Below are 22,209 nucleotides of genomic sequence, written 5' to 3'. Positions count from 1 at the left end.
ATTGTAAGTTAAATCAGTAGATAGAGCGAAAACCGCTCTTTAAAATTAGATATAAAATATATGGTATTATAACGAAAACTTAATAGTAAAATACATAATTTCAAATCAAAATTAATAATTCCCCAAGAACTTTCTTCTCAACCTAATAATAGAAATTTTAGTATAATTCCCACTTCAGACAGACACATACCAAAATCTCTATTATTAATAGAAATAATAATATAGTTTTGTCTTCAGGCAGACAGATACTAAATCTTTGTTATTAATGGAAGTAAGAGCATAGTTTCAAACAGGTACTAAATCTCCATTATGTTAAATGATGTAAAAAGGTAAAAATTGAAAGTCTTAACCTTTCATTATGTTTTTCCTTTCCTTAGGACAAACAATTTTGGGAATCAAGCACAGGCAAAACCTACACTGGAAGCCAATGTGAAAGCAGCTAATTTCTCTGGACCTCCACATTTTAAAACTTTGTTTGGAAAATGTTTTGAAAAAGTTACAACTTTGTAAGTTTCTTTTTTCTTTTTCTTTTTTTCATAAATTTGTTTGCTAAAAGTTTGGTCCTCTTGGATACAAACAAAACGACTTACAATGGTGCAGCTCCAATTAGTGAGTTTTGAAGAGTTATTTTATTTATGACTCTCAAGTTCATTCTAACTCGAAATGATAATGTTAGATAATAGCCGTGTAGAAGCATTAATTATCTATCTATCTGTATAATTATCTATCTATCTATCTGTATAATTATCTATCTAGCGATGAGTGGACAACAGAGATTTGAATCGTCATGTTTTGACAGGTGTCAAACTCTGTGATCCGGTGGGTTTGCACTGGATGGACTAAACAGGTCTCCCCTCAGAATGGAGAAATAGAAAATCCCACAAGCCAAGATCACTCCACTTCTGCTGAAAAAAATACTGGGGAATAAAATATATAAAATCCGACATCTTGGTCTATGTCTTGTGAAGCATCTTCCTCAAAATAGGTCCGGTTCCCCAAGATGGTTGAAGAAGCTCCCAGAAGCAGCAGCAGCAGAAACAGATATGTTGTCATGTTATGTGTATTATATGTTCTGACACACATGCATCGATAAAGACTAGCCAAGTTACAGGCTGTTAAGATAGACATTTAGTGAGAACAACAGACATTTATTTAGTGCCACGTACACACACAAACACATACACACATTTATATACACTCCGTTAATTATTAAAGAATACATAAAAACAATTTAGTGATAACACAACATACGTTAATTTGGTACCATATATATGATGCCGTCATATAGACCCTCCCCCTAATACACAACAATAATGTCCATGGCATGGAGGACACATTTCTTGGTTAAATGGAATTTGTTTTAACTATGATTTGAAACTTAAATTTAGATCCAAATTTGGGAGCTTTATTTTCCATTTTTTTTTTTTTTTTTTTTTTTCACTGAAATACAAATTTTATTTGGTTGAACTATAATAAAGAAAACTCAAGCATTTGTCTGTTACAAATGTTTGAGTTTTTTTCTTTTTCTTCTTTTTTTATCTTTTTCTTTTTGTTCTGTTTGATTTTCCTTTCCTTCCTATTTTTCTTTTCATTATCTTTTTTGACTTTTCATTTGTTTTGTCAACTTCCTTAACAAAAATGCACCAACCATTGATGTTGTTTCATTATCTTTTCCATTTGCAAAACTCAATCCTATTCTGCCAAGCCAAAAACAATTTTCCTCTACAAAACAACATAACCAAAAATCATGAATAAATATTTGAAGATATAAAAGACTTAAAGCATAAAAACTTTTACCAAAATGATTGGATTTGGCATAAAATAGTCCAAAAAAGGTGGATATGACATAAAATAATCATTTGTTTTTTCTTTTTTTATATTTTGATCATTTTCTTTTCTTTCATTTTTTTGTGGTGGTGGGGGGGACTTTCTTTTTCATTTTATGTTCTTTCTTTTTCATTCATTTCTTTTGTCATTTCTTTTAGTCAAGTATTTCTTTTTTAATTTTTGGTCATTGAATTTTAGGGCTTTTTCGTTCATTTTTTTTGCTTTATCATTCATTTGTTTTGTTTTTTCGTTCATTTGTTTTTCATTTTTTTTGTTTGTTTTTGGCGTTTTTAAAAATTTTTTTGTATCTTTCATTTTTTTTACTTTTTCATTCATTTAATCTCTGGTGCCTTTTCTTTTTCTTTCAGTTCTTATATTTATTTATATTTTTTTATTTTAAAAAATATGAAATTTTACTTCTTTAGACAATTTTAGAATAAGAGTTAGTAATTGTATCGGAATGGGAATTTAGAACAGAATCAGTAATTATATTGAAATTGGGAAAAATATTGGAGTTGTTGCATCATTACTAACAACACAACTGTTTACAGTACTTTTGTTGATGAAATGATGATCGACAATCTGTTGAGGTCCAAAGAATTTCCCACAGAACATCTAACCTATTACAAACTGTTTTCTTTTTTTTTCACAGATATAAATATGTGTTTTGTCCATTCCATAATGTAACTCAACACGAAATATCATTGCAATGGAAACCTTATAATGGAATATTGGGGTAAGTATCGGCTTTTCTGTTTTTGTTTTTGATTCTGTCTCTACAGATATTCCATTATCTCTGACTACTAAAACATTTTTTTGTCTGATGTATCTTTGTTTGCATTCAGTATCCATGCCTTGCATGTGCAAAGCGTGATCGTGATGATTAGTGCATTTAATAGCTTCACTTTGGTTCTGAGATGCAGACCTACAAAGGAGGATCCAAGCAGTAGAAATGCGATGCCTCAGAAAACTCCTTGGTCATACAAGGACCATGTCATCAAGAATGAGGCCTGCAGAAAGGTCACTCAATAAGTGCGTTACTATGAAGATTTACTGACCATGGTGGTAAAAGGAAATTCAAATGGTAAAATGCTTGGGAGGATTTATAAAAACTGCAAGGAACAAGAAGTGGGTTGACAACATCTTTTATTGGACAGGGAAAAGTTTTGATGTTATCCACGCACTCTCCCATAACCACACTAAGAGGAGCCAGCTGATCCCTCGTTCATCCACCATACAATGCCTTGGCGGGTTATGATAACAGTATCTTTGTCGTTTACACCTGTTTACATGATTTTCATTTTGAATATATATAGTTTTTATTTTAATTTTATATACAGATACTTTCTTCTCAGAACAAATTTTTGTTAGATTGGTTGAGCTTGCTAATAAATCAGTTTCTGTAGAGAAAATTGTAATGAGTATGAAAATTATTTGTCTCCAAAAACACCCACGTTTCGGCACATCCTGTAGGAATCAGCTGCTGAATAATAGAAAAAAAAAAAAACAAAATGACGATGCCCAGTTGATTTTATCATCAACAGTCACATGATCTAATGAAAATTCTTACCGGTCATATGCAAATTAGACAATCTTGGGTTACATAAAATAAGCTGTTTAAGAAACAAGAAGGTTGATTTTGAGGAAAGATGTTGAGGCGTGACGTATTATTTTGAGGAAAGATGTTGAGGCGTGACGTATTATTTTGAGGAAAGATGTTGAGGCGTGACGTATCATTTGGAGCTGAGTGAAGTTAAGAAGTAATGCGAATTATGGCAAATGGTATCAGTGGAAAAAGGATGCTGTTAATTTATTTGAGAACACAGTTTCAAAACATCATGTATCACCAAATAGATAGTATATCTACGGCAGCCATTTTAGTCCTACATTAGCAAATATTTCTGTTGGACTTTTAGGAAATCATTTCCTTTCTAAAACTACTAAGCCAACTTTTTTACATTGACTTGAGGCAACATTCACCCAGGATAGGTTGAGCTGACTCCTCCCACAGAACACACAGCATCCTGGATGAACACAGGCCATGCATAAGTCTGCAGCAGCCAAGATAGTTATGGGTAGCCAGTCCTCGAACCAGTGTGCCTATTGTTTTATTGTGGTTTCTGCCCAGAAAGCTGTTTGCCATGCCCAGAATGTAACAACCATTACAGAAATATCTCCAAGATACAGACAAATTAATTCACACTACCTAGCAAGTAACGTTATCACATTCAGTATGCAATATAATAATTTTGATTTGTCATTATTAGGCTATGACAACAGCATATTCTTTTCATTGTTTTGACTCTCGAGTATATATCCGATACAGTTAGACACAGTTCATCAACCAAGAACCAGATCACTGTATATAAAAATATATAAGATATCAACAGATACACACTCGAGAGTCAAAACAATGAAAAGAATATGCTGTTGTCCTAACCCTAGTCAGTATGATTATTGCTACTTGTGTGAATGTATGGTATACCAATGTCTAATTAAAAAATATATATATAAACGTTCACTGCTATTGCTGTACACAGAGGAAAATGATGAGGATGGGTTTAAAAGAAAGAAGGATAACTAAAGACTTGGCTAGAGCTAAGTTGGTTTGGAAGTCAATTTCTAAAAGCTGTCCAACACATGCCTACATGTAAAACAGATGTTAAACTAAATTTGATGATGAAAGAAAATGAAAATGTACTACTCTATGCAAGAATTGAACTCCCAGCATCCAGATTATTAAAGTTTTGTATTTAATGTATTACTCTCCCTTTATTTCCCTCCGCCCATCATGTCTCGTTTCATTTGGTCACTGTTTAGACTTATGCAAATGTGCACACCTTGTCATTATGATTATTGCCATATGTATGAGTGTGTAATATTATGTGTTACTCTGCTCAACAATGATAACCAATCCCAATGTTCATTTCTTATCTTCTGTCTGTGTTGTTGTCTAGGCATGTGTGCACACGTTCACAATATAAAAAAATAAAATAAAACACAAACTTTTGACACATTCAGTTGCATTCTAAGAGTATGTGTGACAACATCGACTCTCTAGATGCTAACGTCCATATCTACATTCTGTCGATGCCGTGTTTGTCAGTTGATGTCAGCTCATCTCAACCCTTTAAAAATCATTCGATCTGGTCCAAGGCCATGATCTGCATTCGACTCTCCAACTTGCAACTGTCCTCAACTCTGACTGTTGCAAGACTGTCTCCAATTATCATAAACTGTCACAAAATTTACCACCACATCTAAAACTGCCTATAAACTAACCCTCCAGTCTTGTGCCTGCTGCCACACCTTAATTAACAATGCTATTTTAATTTTCATTGTGTGTGTTGGTGAGCAACTTCCTCTCCATTGTTCTGCTGATAAACTTACTTTCTCTTTGTCATATTTTTTCCTCTTTTTCTTAAATTCCTAACATTTGGGAGAGGAACGTCGATAGTAGCACAGGTGTATCGTTTAATTAAAAAAAATTGAAAGCATTTGCTGCTATTGCTGTAATTATTGGATTGTTTTTCCTTCAAATTTCAGAATCTGGCAAGAATGGGAAATTACGGACAACAAATTTACGGCCATGTTAATGAAAGACGGCGACAAATGTGGAAGTATTTATCGATCGGCAAGGGTGAGTAAAAGTCATAAAAAACCACAAATCCTCGGCTTTTTTTTTTACCATTGTTGTGTGACAACGTCAAGCTCAACAACAATCACCAACCCTAACACTGTGTGCTGTAGATTTTTTCATCTTCTCTTTTCTCTCACATTTGCATAATTGGGGAGGGGGGGGCGACATGATTACAGAAACCAACTCTCTAAATGCTAATGTCCTCATCTTGATCGTCTGTCGAGGCCACGTTTGTTAATCAGTGATCAATTTATCTGCTCTCAGCCAGAACCAGCTTTCAACTGTCATAAACCATCTTAAAAACTCATTACCATTTCTAAAACTCGATAAACTAATTCTAAATATATTGACTTCTATGTCCGATTCTCTGTCACAGTTACTGCCACACCTTGATTAACTATCCTATTTTGAACAACTTCCTCCCCATTGCTTTTCGACTAACATTACTTTGTATACTTTTGGTCCATTGATCAACTTATTTCCTCTCTTTGCTATAGTTTTTTTATTTCCTAACACTTGAGGGAAGGGAATTCTCAATGCTATCACATTGTTGTAGCGACGTGTTTGATGGTTCATGCATACTGCTCCTCATCTAGAAGGAAAATTTGCAATGTAATTCTCCCTATCTTACTGCGTGAGGCATATAATGTTTCACTGGGAAATAACCAATAGACGACAGGGACATAATCATGAACTCTGATAAACAAGTAAACAGACTCAGGTAGTGGGTATTGTGATTGGTTAACCAAATAAACAGGAGAAAATGCAAAAAAACATGAACTCCAACAGATTCCGTATATATCTTCATCTGCTTTAAGGCACAACCTGCTTTTAACTGTCCCTAACTGCAAACTGTCACAAAACTCACTATCATTCCCAAAACCGTCCATAAACTAAGTCTAAATATCTTATTCTCCATGTCCGATTCTTTGTTACAGTTATTGCCATATCATGATTAACAATCCTAGTTTTGAACATCTTTGTGTGCCAGCTCCCCCATTGATTTTCTATTAACATTACTTTCTTTACTTTTGTTCTATTGATCAACTTATTTCCTCTTTTTGTTATAGTTTTTTTTTTTACTTCCAAACACTTGGGGGGGGGGGAAATTCTTAATACTATCACATTGTTGCAGTGATGTGTTTGATTTTCCTTTTTTAATGCTTTTTTTCTAAAATTTTGTAGGTGGTGTTTACGTGTTCCAACAAAAATCAATTGAACGATGTTTCCGAACCCGAAGTATGTCATTACCTTCTCCATTTTGAGACGCCACTTGTTTGCCAACCACAGACAATGTTTGTCTATCCATATTTAAGCGCAGAACTAAGAGACGCATGGGACGAAATTGAAGGAGAGTTGCTGAGAGAAGAAATTACAAAAAAGGTTCTTGTTTGTATTTCTCTATATTTCAAATATAAATATATGCTTATATATTTTTATATAACTAGATTATTTGCTTGGAAATTTAACTTGGTTTGTCTATGCCATGGGGACATTTTGGAAGAGTTGTTACATTTTGAGCATGGAACATCAGCTACCCGGGGTATAAATGATTGATATGTTGTTTGCTTAATTGGTCTTTTGTCAAGTTCTCTCAAGTTGGATCATGATGCTAGAAAATGTATGTTGTACAAAATGAGCTACAAGACGTTTTTGTAAAAATAAAAATTATTTCATTTGAAGAAAGAACATTTTTTTTTAAACCCAAAAAGTTGACCTGTTTTTTTTTTTTTAATGATCACAAACAGGGTGGCAATTCCAACTGCTAAGCAAATCTTCTCTTGTGATGATGAAAAACGACAGAGAAAACACAAATACATATTAAAGACAAAAATATTGTCATTGTTTTTAAGTTTAACCAACTGTCAGCCTCATTGATCTGATCTTTTTAACCTGATAGCCATCACTTTTTATCAACAAGCTGTCAACCTGAGTCAAGTCTGTTTCCATCATATTTCGTAACATCTTTTTCAATTTTACTTGTTTTCCCAAAAGAACAAGGAAGGTCGTGTATAGGACCCCAAATTTTTGGTGAAGCGCTAGTTCCTCAAAATGCGCCCTTATTGTGCCACGTCTATGTATAGGATTCTTTCCTAAACTAATTAACTGATCATTAATTTTGGAGCGCAGCTGCTATGTCTATGCAATTGTAATGTACCTATATTAAGTTAATTTAGCTTTATACAAAGGAGTGAAAGCTGTTTGTGAAAATTCAGATGCATTTAATTTTTGCGAAAACTGAACAATAGGCATTAGAAATAAATTAATAAATATTCTCCAAATTTACATTTCTTTAGGGTATTTTAAAGGCATTTTAACATGAGCACAAACTCCCATTTGAAAATTCAAATACTTCAGATTTGCATTGAATTTGATTCATAGTGATCTATTGTGTCTAGTTTATCAACATAAACATGCGATTTTACATATCTCCAAAAATAATCTCATGGGGTAAAATCGCACAAATGCGGTGGCCATTTTGTGAAATTATCCGTTCATCAAATGTTTCTCTCAGTAAATTGATCATATCATTTGCAAACGCTGTTAGGTGTCAATTTCTTAAAGATGAATTGCCAGACCAAGCTGAACTCAAAATAACCGATAGTTGCCAAATTTGCAACAAAAGAAAATTGTCAATTTAAAGTTTGCTGCCTAAAAAAAAAAACCACCTTATATATATATATATATATATATATATATATATATATATATATATATATATATATATATGTCATCCTGTTGGACTTTAGAATTTAAACCTAAATAGCATTGCATTTGATACATCGCTATTTGATTCTGACTAGCTAGTTTATCTTTCCCTTCCTTCCAGCATGTTCTTTAAAATACTAAAATGTTAAGGGGAAAAATATTCTAGTTAGGAAGATTTTTACAATTGTCACAATTTTAGATGACAACTAAAATAATAAATGAACCTGAAAAAGATATCTTTAATAAAGTGACCCTATCAAGAAAGTAGAGGCTCTACACGGTTAAGAGGAGCAATTCATATATTAAAAAGATGATGAATAAAACTTACATAGAACTTTATTGTATCATCCGATCCTTACATTTGTATAATGCTGACTTTTCTCCTTTTCTGATGAAGAACATCTAGCTTCGAAATGTCATGGCCTAAAAAGGTTTTTCCTGCTTTTTTCTCATTTTCGTCCTTATTGATCTAAGGTTCTATGTAACTTCTATTTCTCATCTTTTAAAATTGATAACAACTAAAATAATATAAAAAGATAAATTTCTGCAGCTTAAAATTTAACTTATCTCCCTTAAATTATTTGAGCTGTTATTGAACTTCTTCTGACCAAGATGTCTATTTCATAATATCATTATTTTGGTTTGTTCAGGATTCCTCCACTATGGAAAAACAAAAATAAATAAAAATCTGATGTACATACCTGTGACAGAATAAAATTATCATACACCAAAAATCATGTAAATTGATTTATAAAGAAAATCATTTTTAAGTAAATTTGCATTTTTCCAGTGACCCTCCTTCTCCCCATGTTAAGAATGGGTGTCTAAAAATCTTGCAAGTTGGAATTATTTGGAGTTATCTTTCTTGTTTCTTCAGTCTGTTTTTAATCAAACTGGTATGTACATAATAAAGTTATTGTGCCAATTTTTTTTTACTATTAAAATTGGATAAACACCAGAAATTTTAATTCTTTTTTAAAACATAAATTAAAAATATACTATAGACTGTACTAAGGATTGAATCTTAAACGTCCAGAAGACTCTCTCTTAGAACTGATTATTATTTAGCATTATTATCTAGTGTGTTAATGCTGTATCTGAGTTGTACACTATACTATGGATCTGGGATTTGCTTTGTTTTTTTGTCTATTAGTGTTGTTTGGATATTCGGTTAATGTAACCTTCGACTTTCTTGAGGTGTACCTTATCAAACTCTGAAACCTTCATGTTAAACTCTGGAATCTGCATGAAATTTGAATGGAACCTTTTATTTAATCTCTCATTAGAAATCCTGATTAGTGTTGCCCCCATTTGGGATTGAACTTTTAGTCTCCAGAAGAGTAATTTACAATTGAATTTTACCAAGTACTTTACGACATCGCCACAGGTCTTTGCGGACAATTCAAGTATGAATTTTAGCAAGTCATAAAACTATTTTTTGTTTTTAGAAGTACAATCTTACTAGTTGGTATATTTATTTGTACATATATATTATTTTAATCTATTTATAATTATTATTTCACATCTTGTGTTAAATTCTGTACTAAGTCTGCTTAGTAGTTTATCGTCACCCATCATATATGCTGCTCCTTTAAGTCATCTTACTTTCCACCGTTTTCCTCTGTCTATAATTTTATTTTGTGTCATAAGAGTAGTTTACCTTTTCTCTCCATATGTGATTAGTCATACCTGACTTTTAAATATCTCAACATACTATGGCTTTTTGGTCGTGTTCTAACTTTTGTGTGAAAAACACTGAAGATGAGAACAATAGTCCAAATGATATCAAATCTCATCTAAAAAATTCAGTCATTTATGTATGATTATAACTTAAGACTTTTATCCATTGTGCCACGAGTATAAACTCTTTATGTATTATTTAATGCTGAATTTGTTGTTTTTTTGTTTTACTTTGAAATTCCTTTCCTATTTCCTGCTTCCTTGACTGTACGAATCTGCAGAAATTTAAATGCAATGTGAAGCGATATCTCACTGCTCAACTCTCTGCATAGTGTACCTACAAACATGATCCCAAATGTTCAAGTGGCAATATGACTTGTTGAGGGCAAATAAGAGTTAAAAAAAAAATGAGTATAACTAATTTCTAACCGCCATTGCTCATATTATCGATGATGATGTTTCCATTTTCAGGGTTATCAAAAAGAACTAAGCAAAATCTTGACGCGTGCGGGATTTTTGATGACGAATGAAACAAAAACGTCTTTGGTTAAAAAGGCAGCAGAAAAACTGGTAGATGCCGACAAAGCAAATGATAAATTTGATTCACTTGAGAAGTGCTCAGCTGTAAGTATCTTTTCTTGTTCTTCTGTGTCTGCATACAAAAGAATCTCAAAGACAAAATATAGTGTAGCTGGTTATATCGAAGCGGTTAGCTCTCAAAATGGCTGCCAAATTTTATTAACTAGTTTTATCTGATTTTCAAAGTAGAGACAGGTCAAATTAATCGATTATATCAATTTGTTGTTTGGTTTTTGCAGTTTTCGTTTTTTGCAATTTTTATTTTGCAAAAATTAATTTGTTTTCTGATTTTTTTATTTTTTGCAAAGATTAATTTTTCTGATTTTTAAAAATTTTTATTTTTATTTTGTTTTATTTTTTTATTTTTTTTGTTGTTTATAACTTAGAACTGATTATTACTTAGAGCTTTTATCCATTGTGCCACGGATATTAACTTTTTTTGTATTACTTAATGCTGAATCCCATCATTTGGGTCTGAGTTACACTGAGTATAGAACACTATGGATCAGGTTGAGTGAGAGTAGCAACAAGGAATATTTGGATTTAGTTTTTTTTTTTTTCTTCCTTTAAACTGGTAGACTTTGGAATCCCTCCCTGTTTACTGCTTCCCTGACTGTAATATGCAATAATAGATATTCCATTATTATGTTTAATTTTTTAGTAGTTTTCACTATCATCAAACGCTGTTTGATTTTATTATTCGTTTTTCTTTTTACAAACAAAACATAAGCTCCATATCACTAACCCTAAGTCCAGGTGGCTACTCAGCATTACACATATATGACATCTATGAAAAGGAACATATTCACTGTGTTCATTTTTAGATTGATACAAATTCAGGAGAATATCAACTATTAAGGGGAGTCGAAGGCTGACCTAGAGTTTATTTTCAGCAATCATGTAACTCTTGTTTCCCTTATTTTGTCCTTTACTCCTCGCATTCCATCAGCAATGTTTCTGACGACGGGGAAAGAATTACTGTTTTTGGGTAAGGATCTATCCATCGAACACTTATTGTTGACTGGTTTTTGACCTTGAAGTTTTTTTTTCTTTTAGCTGCTTACATCAAATGGCTTTGTCTGGAGCGATTTTTATAAAAAAATAATGAAGTGTAACAGACTGAAGAAAACGCTATTTCAAATAATCTGAAGAAAATGCTATTTTAAATAATCTGAAGAAAATGCTATTTCAAATAATCTGAAGAAAATGCTATTTCAAATAATCTGAAGAAAATGCTATTTCAAATAATCTGAAGAAAATGCTATTTCAAATAATCTGAAGAAAATGCTATTTCAAATAATCTGAAGAAAATGCTATTTCAAATAATCTGAAGAAAATGCTATTTCAAATAATCTGAAGAAAATGCTATTTCAAATAATCTGAAGAAAATGCTATTTCAAATAATCTGAAGAAAATGCTATTTTAAATAATCCGAAGAAAATGCTATTTTAAATAATCTGAAGAAAATGCTATTTCAAATAATCTGGAGAAAATGCTATTTTAAATAATCTGAAATGCTATTTTAAACATAAACATGATGAACTAACAAAAATATGCGTCGCTACAAAACTAACACTTTGACTTATGAGAAAATAAGTTGATAAAATGTGAAAATCTGTTTTCTCTCATCTTCGTATTATATTTCTTAATCTCTCTAAAGTAATAGCAACTTTTCTGTGAATCTGTAGAAAATATATGGTGCAAGTCCACTATTCAACCTGAATAAAAAAAAATACAAGAGAATAATATGTATAAAATAATTTTATAAAATCAATAGTAGGTTCTCTACTGGTCAAAGTAGACGACAATGTATTGTGGACTAAGTTACTGTGGATAGGTATGTGAAACTTTTGAAATAACTGTGGATAGGTATGTGAAACTTTTGAAATAACTGTGGATAGGTATGTGAAACTTTTGAAATAACTGTGGATAGGTATGTGAAACTTTTGAAATAACTGTGGATAGGTATGTGAAACTTTTGAAATAACTGTGGATAGGTATGTGAAACTTTTGAAATAACTGTGGATAGGTATGTGAAACTTTTGAAATAACTGTGGATAGGTATGTGAAACTTTTGAAATAACTGTGGATGAGTATGTGAAACTTTTGAAATAACTGTGGATGGGTATGTGAAACTTTTGAAATAACTGTGGATGAGTATGTGAAACTTTTGAAATAACTGTGGATAGGTATGTGAAACTTTTGAAATAACTGTGGATGGGTATGTGAAACTTTTGAAATAACTGTGGATAGGTATGTGAAACTTTTGAAATAACTGTGGATAGGTATGTGAAACTTTTGAGATAACTGTGGATAGGTATGTGAAACTTTTGAAATAACTGTGGATAGGTATGTGAAACTTTTGAAATAACTGTGGATAGGTATGTGAAACTTTTGAGATAACTGTGGATAGGTATGTGAAACTTTTGAAATAACTGTGGATAGGTATGTGAAACTTTTGAAATAACTGTGGATAGGTATGTGAAACTTTTGAAATAACTGTGGATAGGTATGTGAAACTTTTGAAATAACTGTGGATAGGTATGTGAAACTTTTGAGATAACTGTGGATAGGTATGTGAAACTTTTGAAATAACTGTGGATAGGTATGTGAAACTTTTGAAATAACTGTGGATGAGTATGTGAAACTTTTGAAATAACTGTGGATAGGTATGTGAAACTTTTGAAATAACTGTGGATGAGTATGTGAAACTTTTGAGATAACTGTCGATAGGTATGTGAAACTTTTGAGATAACTGTGGATAGGTATGTGAAACTTTTGAAATAACTGTGGATAGGTATGTGAAACTTTTGAAATAACTGTGGATAGGTATGTGAAACTTTTGAAATAACTGTGGATAGGTATGTGAAACTTTTGAAATAACTGTGGATAGGTATGTGAAACTTTTTCCTAGCGATTCACATGAGTCGCTGAGTAGAGCATGCAATCAATTAATTTAATTAAAAAATGAGCAATTTGACTAATTTTCATAATAAAAGAACATTCGTTGATCCTCATTCAATCCTGGACAACATCAGGTCTCCCTGCTAATTTTAAATAATGGCTTGAATTAAAGTTTAAAATGTAGAAGTTAAGTATCATGGTTCAATTGTGCTCTTAACAGAAACATTAATTTAGAACACACCCCTGTCTTATCAAAGAACCTACTGTTGATTTTATATGCCAGGCTCTTCTGCTTGTGTAGTGAGAAAACTTTTCAAATGCACATATGATGTTAGGCTGCATATAACTTTGGTCAAAATCGCACTGTTCCTTCTTTAATCAGATTTTTTGATTATCGATTTTCCATACTTATCGGGATACAAAACCCATCTAAGAACATTCCCAGACACATGAAGTACATTTCTGTGAAATTTCAAAAAATCGGCTCATTCGTTTCAGAGTCCATAGAGAACGAGCTCGCACACGCACAAAATGTCTTTTAAGAAGACATAGCAATCTTTATTGCATTTTTTTTTTCAATTTTGCTGTTTTCCAGGATCCACCTGGTCTTGTGGAGTATTCAACTATGTGCTCTTACCTGAGATAACATCACTTGGAGTAAGAGCACCATTCCTCATGTGAGCCAATTTATAGCCACGTTAAGGGATCTTGGCTTCGAATATTATGTTATTTGAATATTTAGTCAGTTTACTAGTAGGGTGAAGGATTGTCATGACAAACCTTTTACACAGTGAGATCAAAGACACGCAAGGATGGTATTTAGTAGGTATTCAAATTCTGTCCAGTAGGTGTGTGTGCGTGATTTTCTAAACTAAACACAGTTTCTTATGGGACGAATAAACATCTTTCTGAGGAATTATTCAGGCCAGAAAGAGATGAAACATATTTTCTTCTGTCAGTTGGTCTTCATTGACCGTCTTAAACTGCAAGAAGATTTTTTGAAGAACAACAATCAACACTCAAGTTATTTTCTGCAACTTTATTTCCTGATGTCCCCATCTTTGGAATTGCACAATTTTCTTAGTCTCTACAGTTTGCTATGCGTCCACTCTCCAACTTGACCAACTTCTTTCTCTACATGTATATATAAACCTACCTTTGTAATGTGGGCAAAGAATCTTTGTCACGAAGAATGTTATATATGAAAACTAAAATTCCTGTTTGTTCTAAAATTCCATTTTACTAAGTTAACATTCCTGTTACATATTTTAACTGATAAAACGTAGATTTCGAATAACAACAATCTTAATAAAAATCATCTACGTTACTTTAGAACATAGTGCATGTAAGCACCTGGAAAAGTATCAGCAGCGGCAAAGGATGGCTGGCTGTAAAGAGATTAGCAGCACCAGTAGTCGAAAAATGCACATATGCAAATTAGGAAGAAAAAGGGGAAAAAAAAGAAAAGAGACAACATGTGCTTAAGGGAGAAAGAAAGAAAATGGACGTGTAAATGCAAAGACAAGAAATGGGTCAACTGTGGCCGGAGGAAGGTGAAACGCAAACCAGGCTAAAATGTGACAACGAGAGACCTTTTAAGTGATGCCGAAAGTAACGATAATAAAAATATTTTGTAAAAAAAAAAAAAAAAAAAAAAAAAAAAAAATGACTCAGATTTTTACTTATTTCTTTCCCTTGTTTGTTTGTAACGGCTACATTACAACTTGGCGTTGCCCAGGCAGTCCATAAGTCCATAAGTCTTTTTTAATCTGCTTCTTTTTAGGAATATGCACGATTGCAAGCAGAAATGGAAGGCCTCCGAACGTTGATTTCACTAACAGCCCGATCGAATCATCTCGAAAGACAAAGTAAGTGGATGATGAGAATTTTGAAAAAAATTTTATTTACTTTCTTGTTAATGTTTTTGAATTTTTGTACATTTGGATTGATAATTCGTAGTGTTTCAATTATTCGGACTAGTGTCCTCATTTCAGTTATTATTCTTACAACGTTCTTCTGGTATATCTTGTAGAACTTAAGAATCTTTCTGTTGAACTCAGATTTTGTACGAAATTTCAAACAGAACCATTTATTGAGTAGTTTGCTCTCTTTCCATCAGTCATGACTGGATAAAAGTCTTAAATAATTTGGAATTGTATTCTTCATATTGCTTGTATTGATTGAACCTTCAACCTCCAGAAGTGTCAATTAGAACTGATTGTTACTTAATACTTTTAGCAACAGTAACATGGGTTCTTGTGAATTAGAGAAAGCTACTCTCGTCGATTAAATAAAATGTTTCAGCAAAAATTTTGTACAGATTCTAGTGATGGGACAATTTCAATATTTCTCCTGATTCCGATTCTTTAAAATTTTTAAATATATAGTTTTTTAAAAAAAATTTTAAGGTGAGGGTTACCACAAAACCCATCTAATATGTGCATATATTTTCATAGACGTAAAAATAGCTTGTTATGAGTAAATAATAGATATTAGTTTTATTGATAGATTAAAATCTATAAATATTTGTCATTAATATGAGCCATGGAAAATTAAGTTTTAAACAAACAATAAAAAGAATCGTTTTTGGCTTCAGAAAATGGACACACATGTTTTCCGTTTCCAATTAATCGTCCCAACGCTAATATATATATATATATATATATATATATATATATATATATATCTGGTTGACAAGAAAGTTTGTACAGTTTTAACTTTTAAATTCATTGGATTGGTAGTACCTGTTAGGGTCCCAACTATGGGTTAAATAGAAACCGACTTAAAAAACAAATATACGCTATTAAAAAATTATTCTTCAAAATCTTTGGATTCGGCATTAAATAACCTGAAAAGGGTTGATATGCCATAAAACAACCAACCAACCAACCAACCAACCAATTGTTTAATATAACTCTGTAGATCATTTTTATAGAACACCTCAGATTAGTCCTAAACGACAAAATGACTTCAGAAATCAAGGCTGCATCATCTGAAAAACACTTTCTTTTAAAAAATGACTACATGTCTATGAAAAGGTGAAAGTCAGAGGGTGCAAGGTCAAGAGAGTAGGGGAAGGGGAGAATTTTAGAGCCACATGCCCGTGCTTCTGATCTGGCGACATGTATGTTGTGGACAGGATCATTGTCTTGCAGGTTGAGGAACCTGGGAATCTATCCAGCAGACACTTTATACATATGCAAATTGTTACAAATAATAGTTTCCACAGACCTTGTACTAATTTTGACCTATTTGCTGAATAGTCATACATAGATCTTCTAAAAATAGTAGCCTCAACTTGACCGACAGACACTTTATCAATGGCAGAAAGGTGGTAAGGAGGCGGGGGACGACCAGATCCGAAACCTGTTTCTATAAATTTCCTGCCATGTTATAACTCATGATGCCAACATTTTACAAGGTCATATGATGTGGCATCATTACCATATGCTTCTTTCATTTCATCAAAAATCTCCTGTTCAAATACAAAAACCGAATCACTGTGTGACACGCAACAGGTTTCATTTCACACCTGATTGGTCCGATCACCTGAATCATCAGAAACCACAAATTAGTTCAGAGCTATAATTTGCTACACAACACATAGAGATGTAAATCATTGCACCTGCAAAATTTCAACTAGATCAGACAAATGGAAATGGATCAGAGGCATTATTTATTGAATGTCCCTCGTATGTATTTACTGCTATTTTATGGTCCATTTTATTGCTAGATGTGTGTTCTGTGTGTTGCTACATGTCTCATTATAGTGTTTGATGAAAATTTTGATGTTACAATGGGATTTTATGATGAATCTGTAGATATCAAATACTGTACTGTACTGAAGCGACACTAACCCTAAGCAGATTCAACAGACTTCCTCCAAAGGAGGAAGTTTCATGGGAATATAAAATTCATAAGCAGTCTCCAGTCACATGTATATCACCATCAGGGGAGATGACAACATTAGGTTTTTGCAACTCTTGCAGGGAGGTGTCAACATCCTCCTAGATATTTCAGTTTATTTATTATAATATGTCCTCAATTTCTACATTTTATATTGCATTTTAATGTACATCTCTAATAATAGTGTTAGATAAAAATTTTGATATAACAATGGGGTTTTATGATGGGGTTGTGCATATCAAAAGTAGTTTTCAGTTTGTTTCTGTCTGATAATGTTTTCTACATGCTTTTTTTTTTTTTTAATTTTTTTGCAGAAAAGACAGAAATTGCAGCCGGAAAAAAAGAGGTCAGTATTTTTTTAATCTTGATCAGTTTGATAATTAGGATGCTGTAAATATTTCCAGAATCTGGAGGAGGCAATATCAGACAGTGTCTCACACCTGACAAAAGAATTCACCCAGATGTTGTATCATGAAATGGAAAACAATATTAATATATAATTGATTAGGTACAATAATAAATGTCCATGTCTGGTAGCAGCAACTAGTAACTGAGGTGGAAAGAAAACCACTAATGGTTTGCAGTTTCAGTTCCCATCCAAACAGTTTCACTCTCCTTAAAAATATGTGACCCTTATGTATTCACAATCATGTGTCAAGCTAGTATATATATATATATATATATATATATATATATATATATATATATGCATAAATAAATTGTGGGTTGAGCTCTCTAACGTGAATCTAAAATGTCAAACTGTTTATGATAACCATATTATTTGGAGTCTTAGGACGACTGTTCTCATTTTGAGTGTCATTTTCATGTTTTGGTTGATGTAACGTCTGACCTTCTTCAGGTGTATCTAATCAAAAATGACACAAGATGAGAACAGTCGTCTGAAGAATCCAAATAATGCAATGCTTATCATAATATTGAGTGAACTGACAGCCGGGTTTTGAATTTCAATATTAAAACACTTAGTATATCATCATGAATCTATGTTACATGCATAGATTTGACCCAGAAAACAGTAATTCTTCACCCTTTGTCAAAAACATTGCTCTTGGAATGTAAGGAGTAAAAGATAAAATAAGAAAAAATGTGTTATGGAATTGATGCAAGAACTGCCATGCTATAAAATGACCGAACCATATGAGGCACCAATTCTGTAAACAAGTGAAGATGCAGCATGTATCTTGGGTGACTTGAGCCAACTTTTCTTTTAGACAATATTTAAATTCAAGTCATTCCCAGTTGCGTACAATTTATTTGGACAACAATTTTTACAGAGAATTATTGCCATCCTTCTACATACAGCACCTGGTATTCCAAAATGGTCACCCATGTTGTATTGACGAGACTCAATGTCGTTCAACTCCAAAAGCCACCTGAGGACAAAGGTTAATGAGATTAACAGATTGTCAGTTGAATGATGATGAATATTATGAAAGGATTGTTGAAAGTGATAAATGGAAAGAATAAAATTTGATTTCATTTAAAGAAGGATGACTATGTTGAAGTCTGAAGGGAAGACATCCCATAGTAACGTGTTTCATAGATGGGAGGTTCTTATAAATAAACTCTGTTCATGGAAGATACTTTGATATTAGTCAAATCAATAATGGATAAAGAACCCGACTGGAAAAAGAGTCCATAATTATATGTCAACCTTGTGCAACATTTCCCAACATGTTGTAGTCTCAGTCGCAAAGGATAGAAAAGAACTCCAACTCGTTTTTTTTTGTTTTATTATACAATGACATTTATTTCCTCATTCTCCTGCCATGCGTGACTTCTCATTACAGCTGTGACGTCTCTCATGTGATTGTTTTCTTGACCGTGCTCTTTCCTTTTTATAGCACTTTTTTTCTTACTGTGACATCATTTCACTCACGGCTCGATATGTGTCCATGCTATGTTACACTAGTATATATATATATATATATCGATATGTGTCCATGCTATGTTACACTAGTATATATATATATATATATATATATATATACACACACATATATGTGTGTGTGTGTGTGTGTGTGTGTGTGTGTGTAAATACAAAATTTGTATAAATTAAAATATAATTTCCTCCTTCGGATGATTTTGAGATGCCAAGTTTCACTTCCATATAAAAACAGTGTGGATAAGATGTTACTGTTATAAAATCTTACATGAATAGTTTCTCCAGATTTTGCAGAGCTGGTCAAATGTTGTTGAGGTCTTACCTATCCTGCACCGCAATTTAGTCTATGCTACCTCCTTTGTTTGCGGAGTTTCCATAGTAGATGAAGTTTTCAACTGTAAATATTTCTTATAGATTGTTTATGTGTCCCAGAAAGCATGTTTTGAGTTTTATTAGCATTAATAATATAAAGATACCAATGCTTCCTGATTCAACTTTGATCTTGTTGACAATGCCTTATTGGTCAGTGGTATTCACTGCTAGTGCAGCAATATCGTCTGCAAAGTCGAGTTCAAGAAGGTTTCCACTCATTGACCCATGCTATACCTTGACCTTGCTTTTCATCAAATGAGACACACTTTATTCCATGGCTTGAGAGGAAATGTCCTAAAAAGTAGATCTTTCATTGCATTGAAAGTTGATATCACTATTTTTGATGTCAGGTTTGAATATTTTGTGTTGTGAAGTGGTGGAGATGTGGGTTGAATGGAGAACAATCTTCGATTTATTTTATTAAATTCCTCAGCATTCTACGAAAGGCGTTCCAAAAGTAATGCCTCCTATTTTTTATTCTGCCCAAATTCCAAATTGTATTGTTATGATGACTGAACTTCATTCATTTATGACCTGAAACTTCATCTCTCTGTTGCAGATATTGATAGTGTGAGACTTTAATAAAGCAACCCATGTTATGGATGTGCATCAAAAGCAGAGATGTGTCATTGAATAAAAAAATTGAACTGATCAACATTCACCGACATCTATTGAATGTTTACAAAGCTAATGCAGTTGCGATCATTTAGGAGATGAGTTCGTTGATTTCAGAGTGGCAATGGAGATGTGAGTGACAAAACTTGCTCCGGATATCGATGCACAGACACTATCCCATCACTGGTAAAAATGGATTGAGAATGATGGTGACTGTAGAAAAATTAATTCTGGAGCACAAAAGGTCACTTGTTTTAATGGTACTACTCACATCTTCGTAGCTCTTCAAATTTTTTTTTTTTAGTTAAAAAATAGGATGCATTACTTTTGGAATGACCCTCGTACAATATGTTAAACATTTGGCCAATGTTGGGTAAATTTGTTGGTGTTTAATCTTATATTTTTTAATCACTATTTTGTTGAACTTTAAAATTCTGATAACATCTTAAACTTTGATCTGAAATTTTGTCCTTTTTTTTTTTTTGTTAAAGAAAATAGGAAGGATAAACTATTTCAAGTTTTTCTTTGAGGGGGTTGGGGAGGAGGCAAGTTGGATGACAAAATTCTAATTTAAGAAAAACAAGATAACAGTGAAAACTGGTACAGACGATAAATAGATATCATTTCAGGAAATGTATTATCTATCTAAAAAATATATACATATAGATAGATATATAGATTTATGTTCCTCAGAAAAAGGCAGTTGGAAATTTTTTTTTTTTTTTTTCTTGGATTAAAAAAGACCAAAAATTGGTGAAAGGAAATAGAAATCCTTAAAAATCATAAAAAGGTAAAGGTCTTATTATATAGATGTCTCTTGATGTTCCTGTGGTTTTTTTACTTTTAAATTCAGATGAACATATCAGCTCAAATAAAAATTTATTGATCGAAATAAGCACCATCAGAATCAACACACTTTTGCCAACGCAAAACAAGTGTATTTATGCCAGTAACGTATAAATCTTGCGTTCTGGTGGCGATGAAATTGCCGAAAGCATTTTTTGCTATTGCTTAGGTTTTTGAAGCATTTCTCACACAAAAAGTTGTTGAGATGCTTAAAAAAGTGGTAGTCAGTAGGTGAGAGATCTGGAGAGTATGGCAGATGAGGCAGAGTTTCGTAGCCCAATTCGTTCAACTTCTGCAGAGTCGGGTTAGCAATATGCCATCAGGCATTGTTGTAGAGGAGAATTGGGCCTTTTCTGTTGACTAATGCTGGGTGTTGTTGTCGAAGTTTCTGATGCATTTCATTGATTTTTTGACAATACTTCTCTGTTGTAATTGTTTCACTTGCAGTCAAAAAACTGCAATGGATGAGACCAATCGCAGACCACCAAACAGTCAGCGTGACCTTCTTATAGTACAACTCTGGCTTCGGGAAGTGTCGTGGAGCTTTCGTCAATATTTAATTACTGAGCTGAGCATTGCAGATTGTCATAAAGAACTCACTTTTCATCGCAAGTTACAATCCAGGGATCATTCTTGTTGCATAAAAGAGAAGATGGTTTGCAAGTATTATATAAATGTCTCTTGTTTTTTCATTTCTCAAATTTTCTTTTCGTTCACACATGACGTTACATTGTCACATTTCTAAACTTTAAATTTTTTCTTTTGCAGACAAACAGACATTCCACATCGCTTTTTCACAAGCTGAGAAAGAAAAAGAATTAAATTATTTATGATTAAAAATTATTTTCTCAAATTAAATATTTTGTTTTAATAAACTGTTAAATTGTAACTATATTTTTATAAGTTTGTTTTTTGTTTTTATTTAATGATATTTTTGTTTTTGCATTCGAAATTCTGAAACAATTTTAGGATAATATATACCAACATCCTGGAGTCAGCAAACTCTTCTAGGAGACATGCTGAGAGTGGATAAGGATTCGTTGTGATGCTCTCGGATAAAGTCCAAAAGAAGTTTTCAATCTAATAGGTCTCACTTTGTCAACTTAGCTCCAACCACTGTCCCATCACCGCAATGTTGCATCTCTGTGTCCGTTTTACAAATATTTTAATGGAATGTTCTGATGAACTCGTTGCACTTGTGCCCCCATGATGACAAAACCGCTTAGCA

At 32.6% G+C, this 22,209-nt stretch overlaps 1 protein-coding gene across 2 annotated transcripts in view; it reads left to right on the top strand.

The window, feature by feature from the left end:
• LOC145268775 (N-acetylglucosamine-1-phosphotransferase subunit gamma-like) overlaps nt 1-21,875 on the top strand; it is a 40,644-nt gene extending 18,769 nt beyond the window's left edge. Inside the window, exons 3-10 of one of the 2 annotated variants that reach the window (XM_080124381.1) lie at nt 378-506; nt 2,480-2,563; nt 5,374-5,467; nt 6,653-6,850; nt 10,328-10,480; nt 15,123-15,207; nt 17,560-17,591; nt 21,750-21,875. In XM_080124381.1, coding sequence (XP_079980507.1) covers nt 378-506; nt 2,480-2,563; nt 5,374-5,467; nt 6,653-6,850; nt 10,328-10,480; nt 15,123-15,207; nt 17,560-17,591; nt 21,750-21,803 — 829 coding nt within the window. In that variant the 3' untranslated portion in view covers nt 21,804-21,875. Of the gene's footprint in view, nt 1-377; nt 507-2,479; nt 2,564-5,373; nt 5,468-6,652; nt 6,851-10,327; nt 10,481-15,122; nt 15,208-17,559; nt 17,592-21,428; nt 21,695-21,749 lie in introns of those variants that run through there. The other variant, XM_080124382.1, reaches the window with a different exon arrangement.
• The last annotated feature ends 334 nt before the right edge of the window (nt 21,876-22,209 follow it).

Source organism: Euprymna scolopes, chromosome 44 (genome assembly GCF_053919585.1).
Source record: "Euprymna scolopes isolate OS-2025 chromosome 44, ASM5391958v1, whole genome shotgun sequence".
NCBI lineage: Eukaryota > Metazoa > Mollusca > Cephalopoda > Sepiida > Sepiolidae > Euprymna > Euprymna scolopes.
The sequence above is the reverse complement of the archived record's forward strand: the minus strand, read 5'-3'. Positions and strand labels throughout refer to the sequence as shown.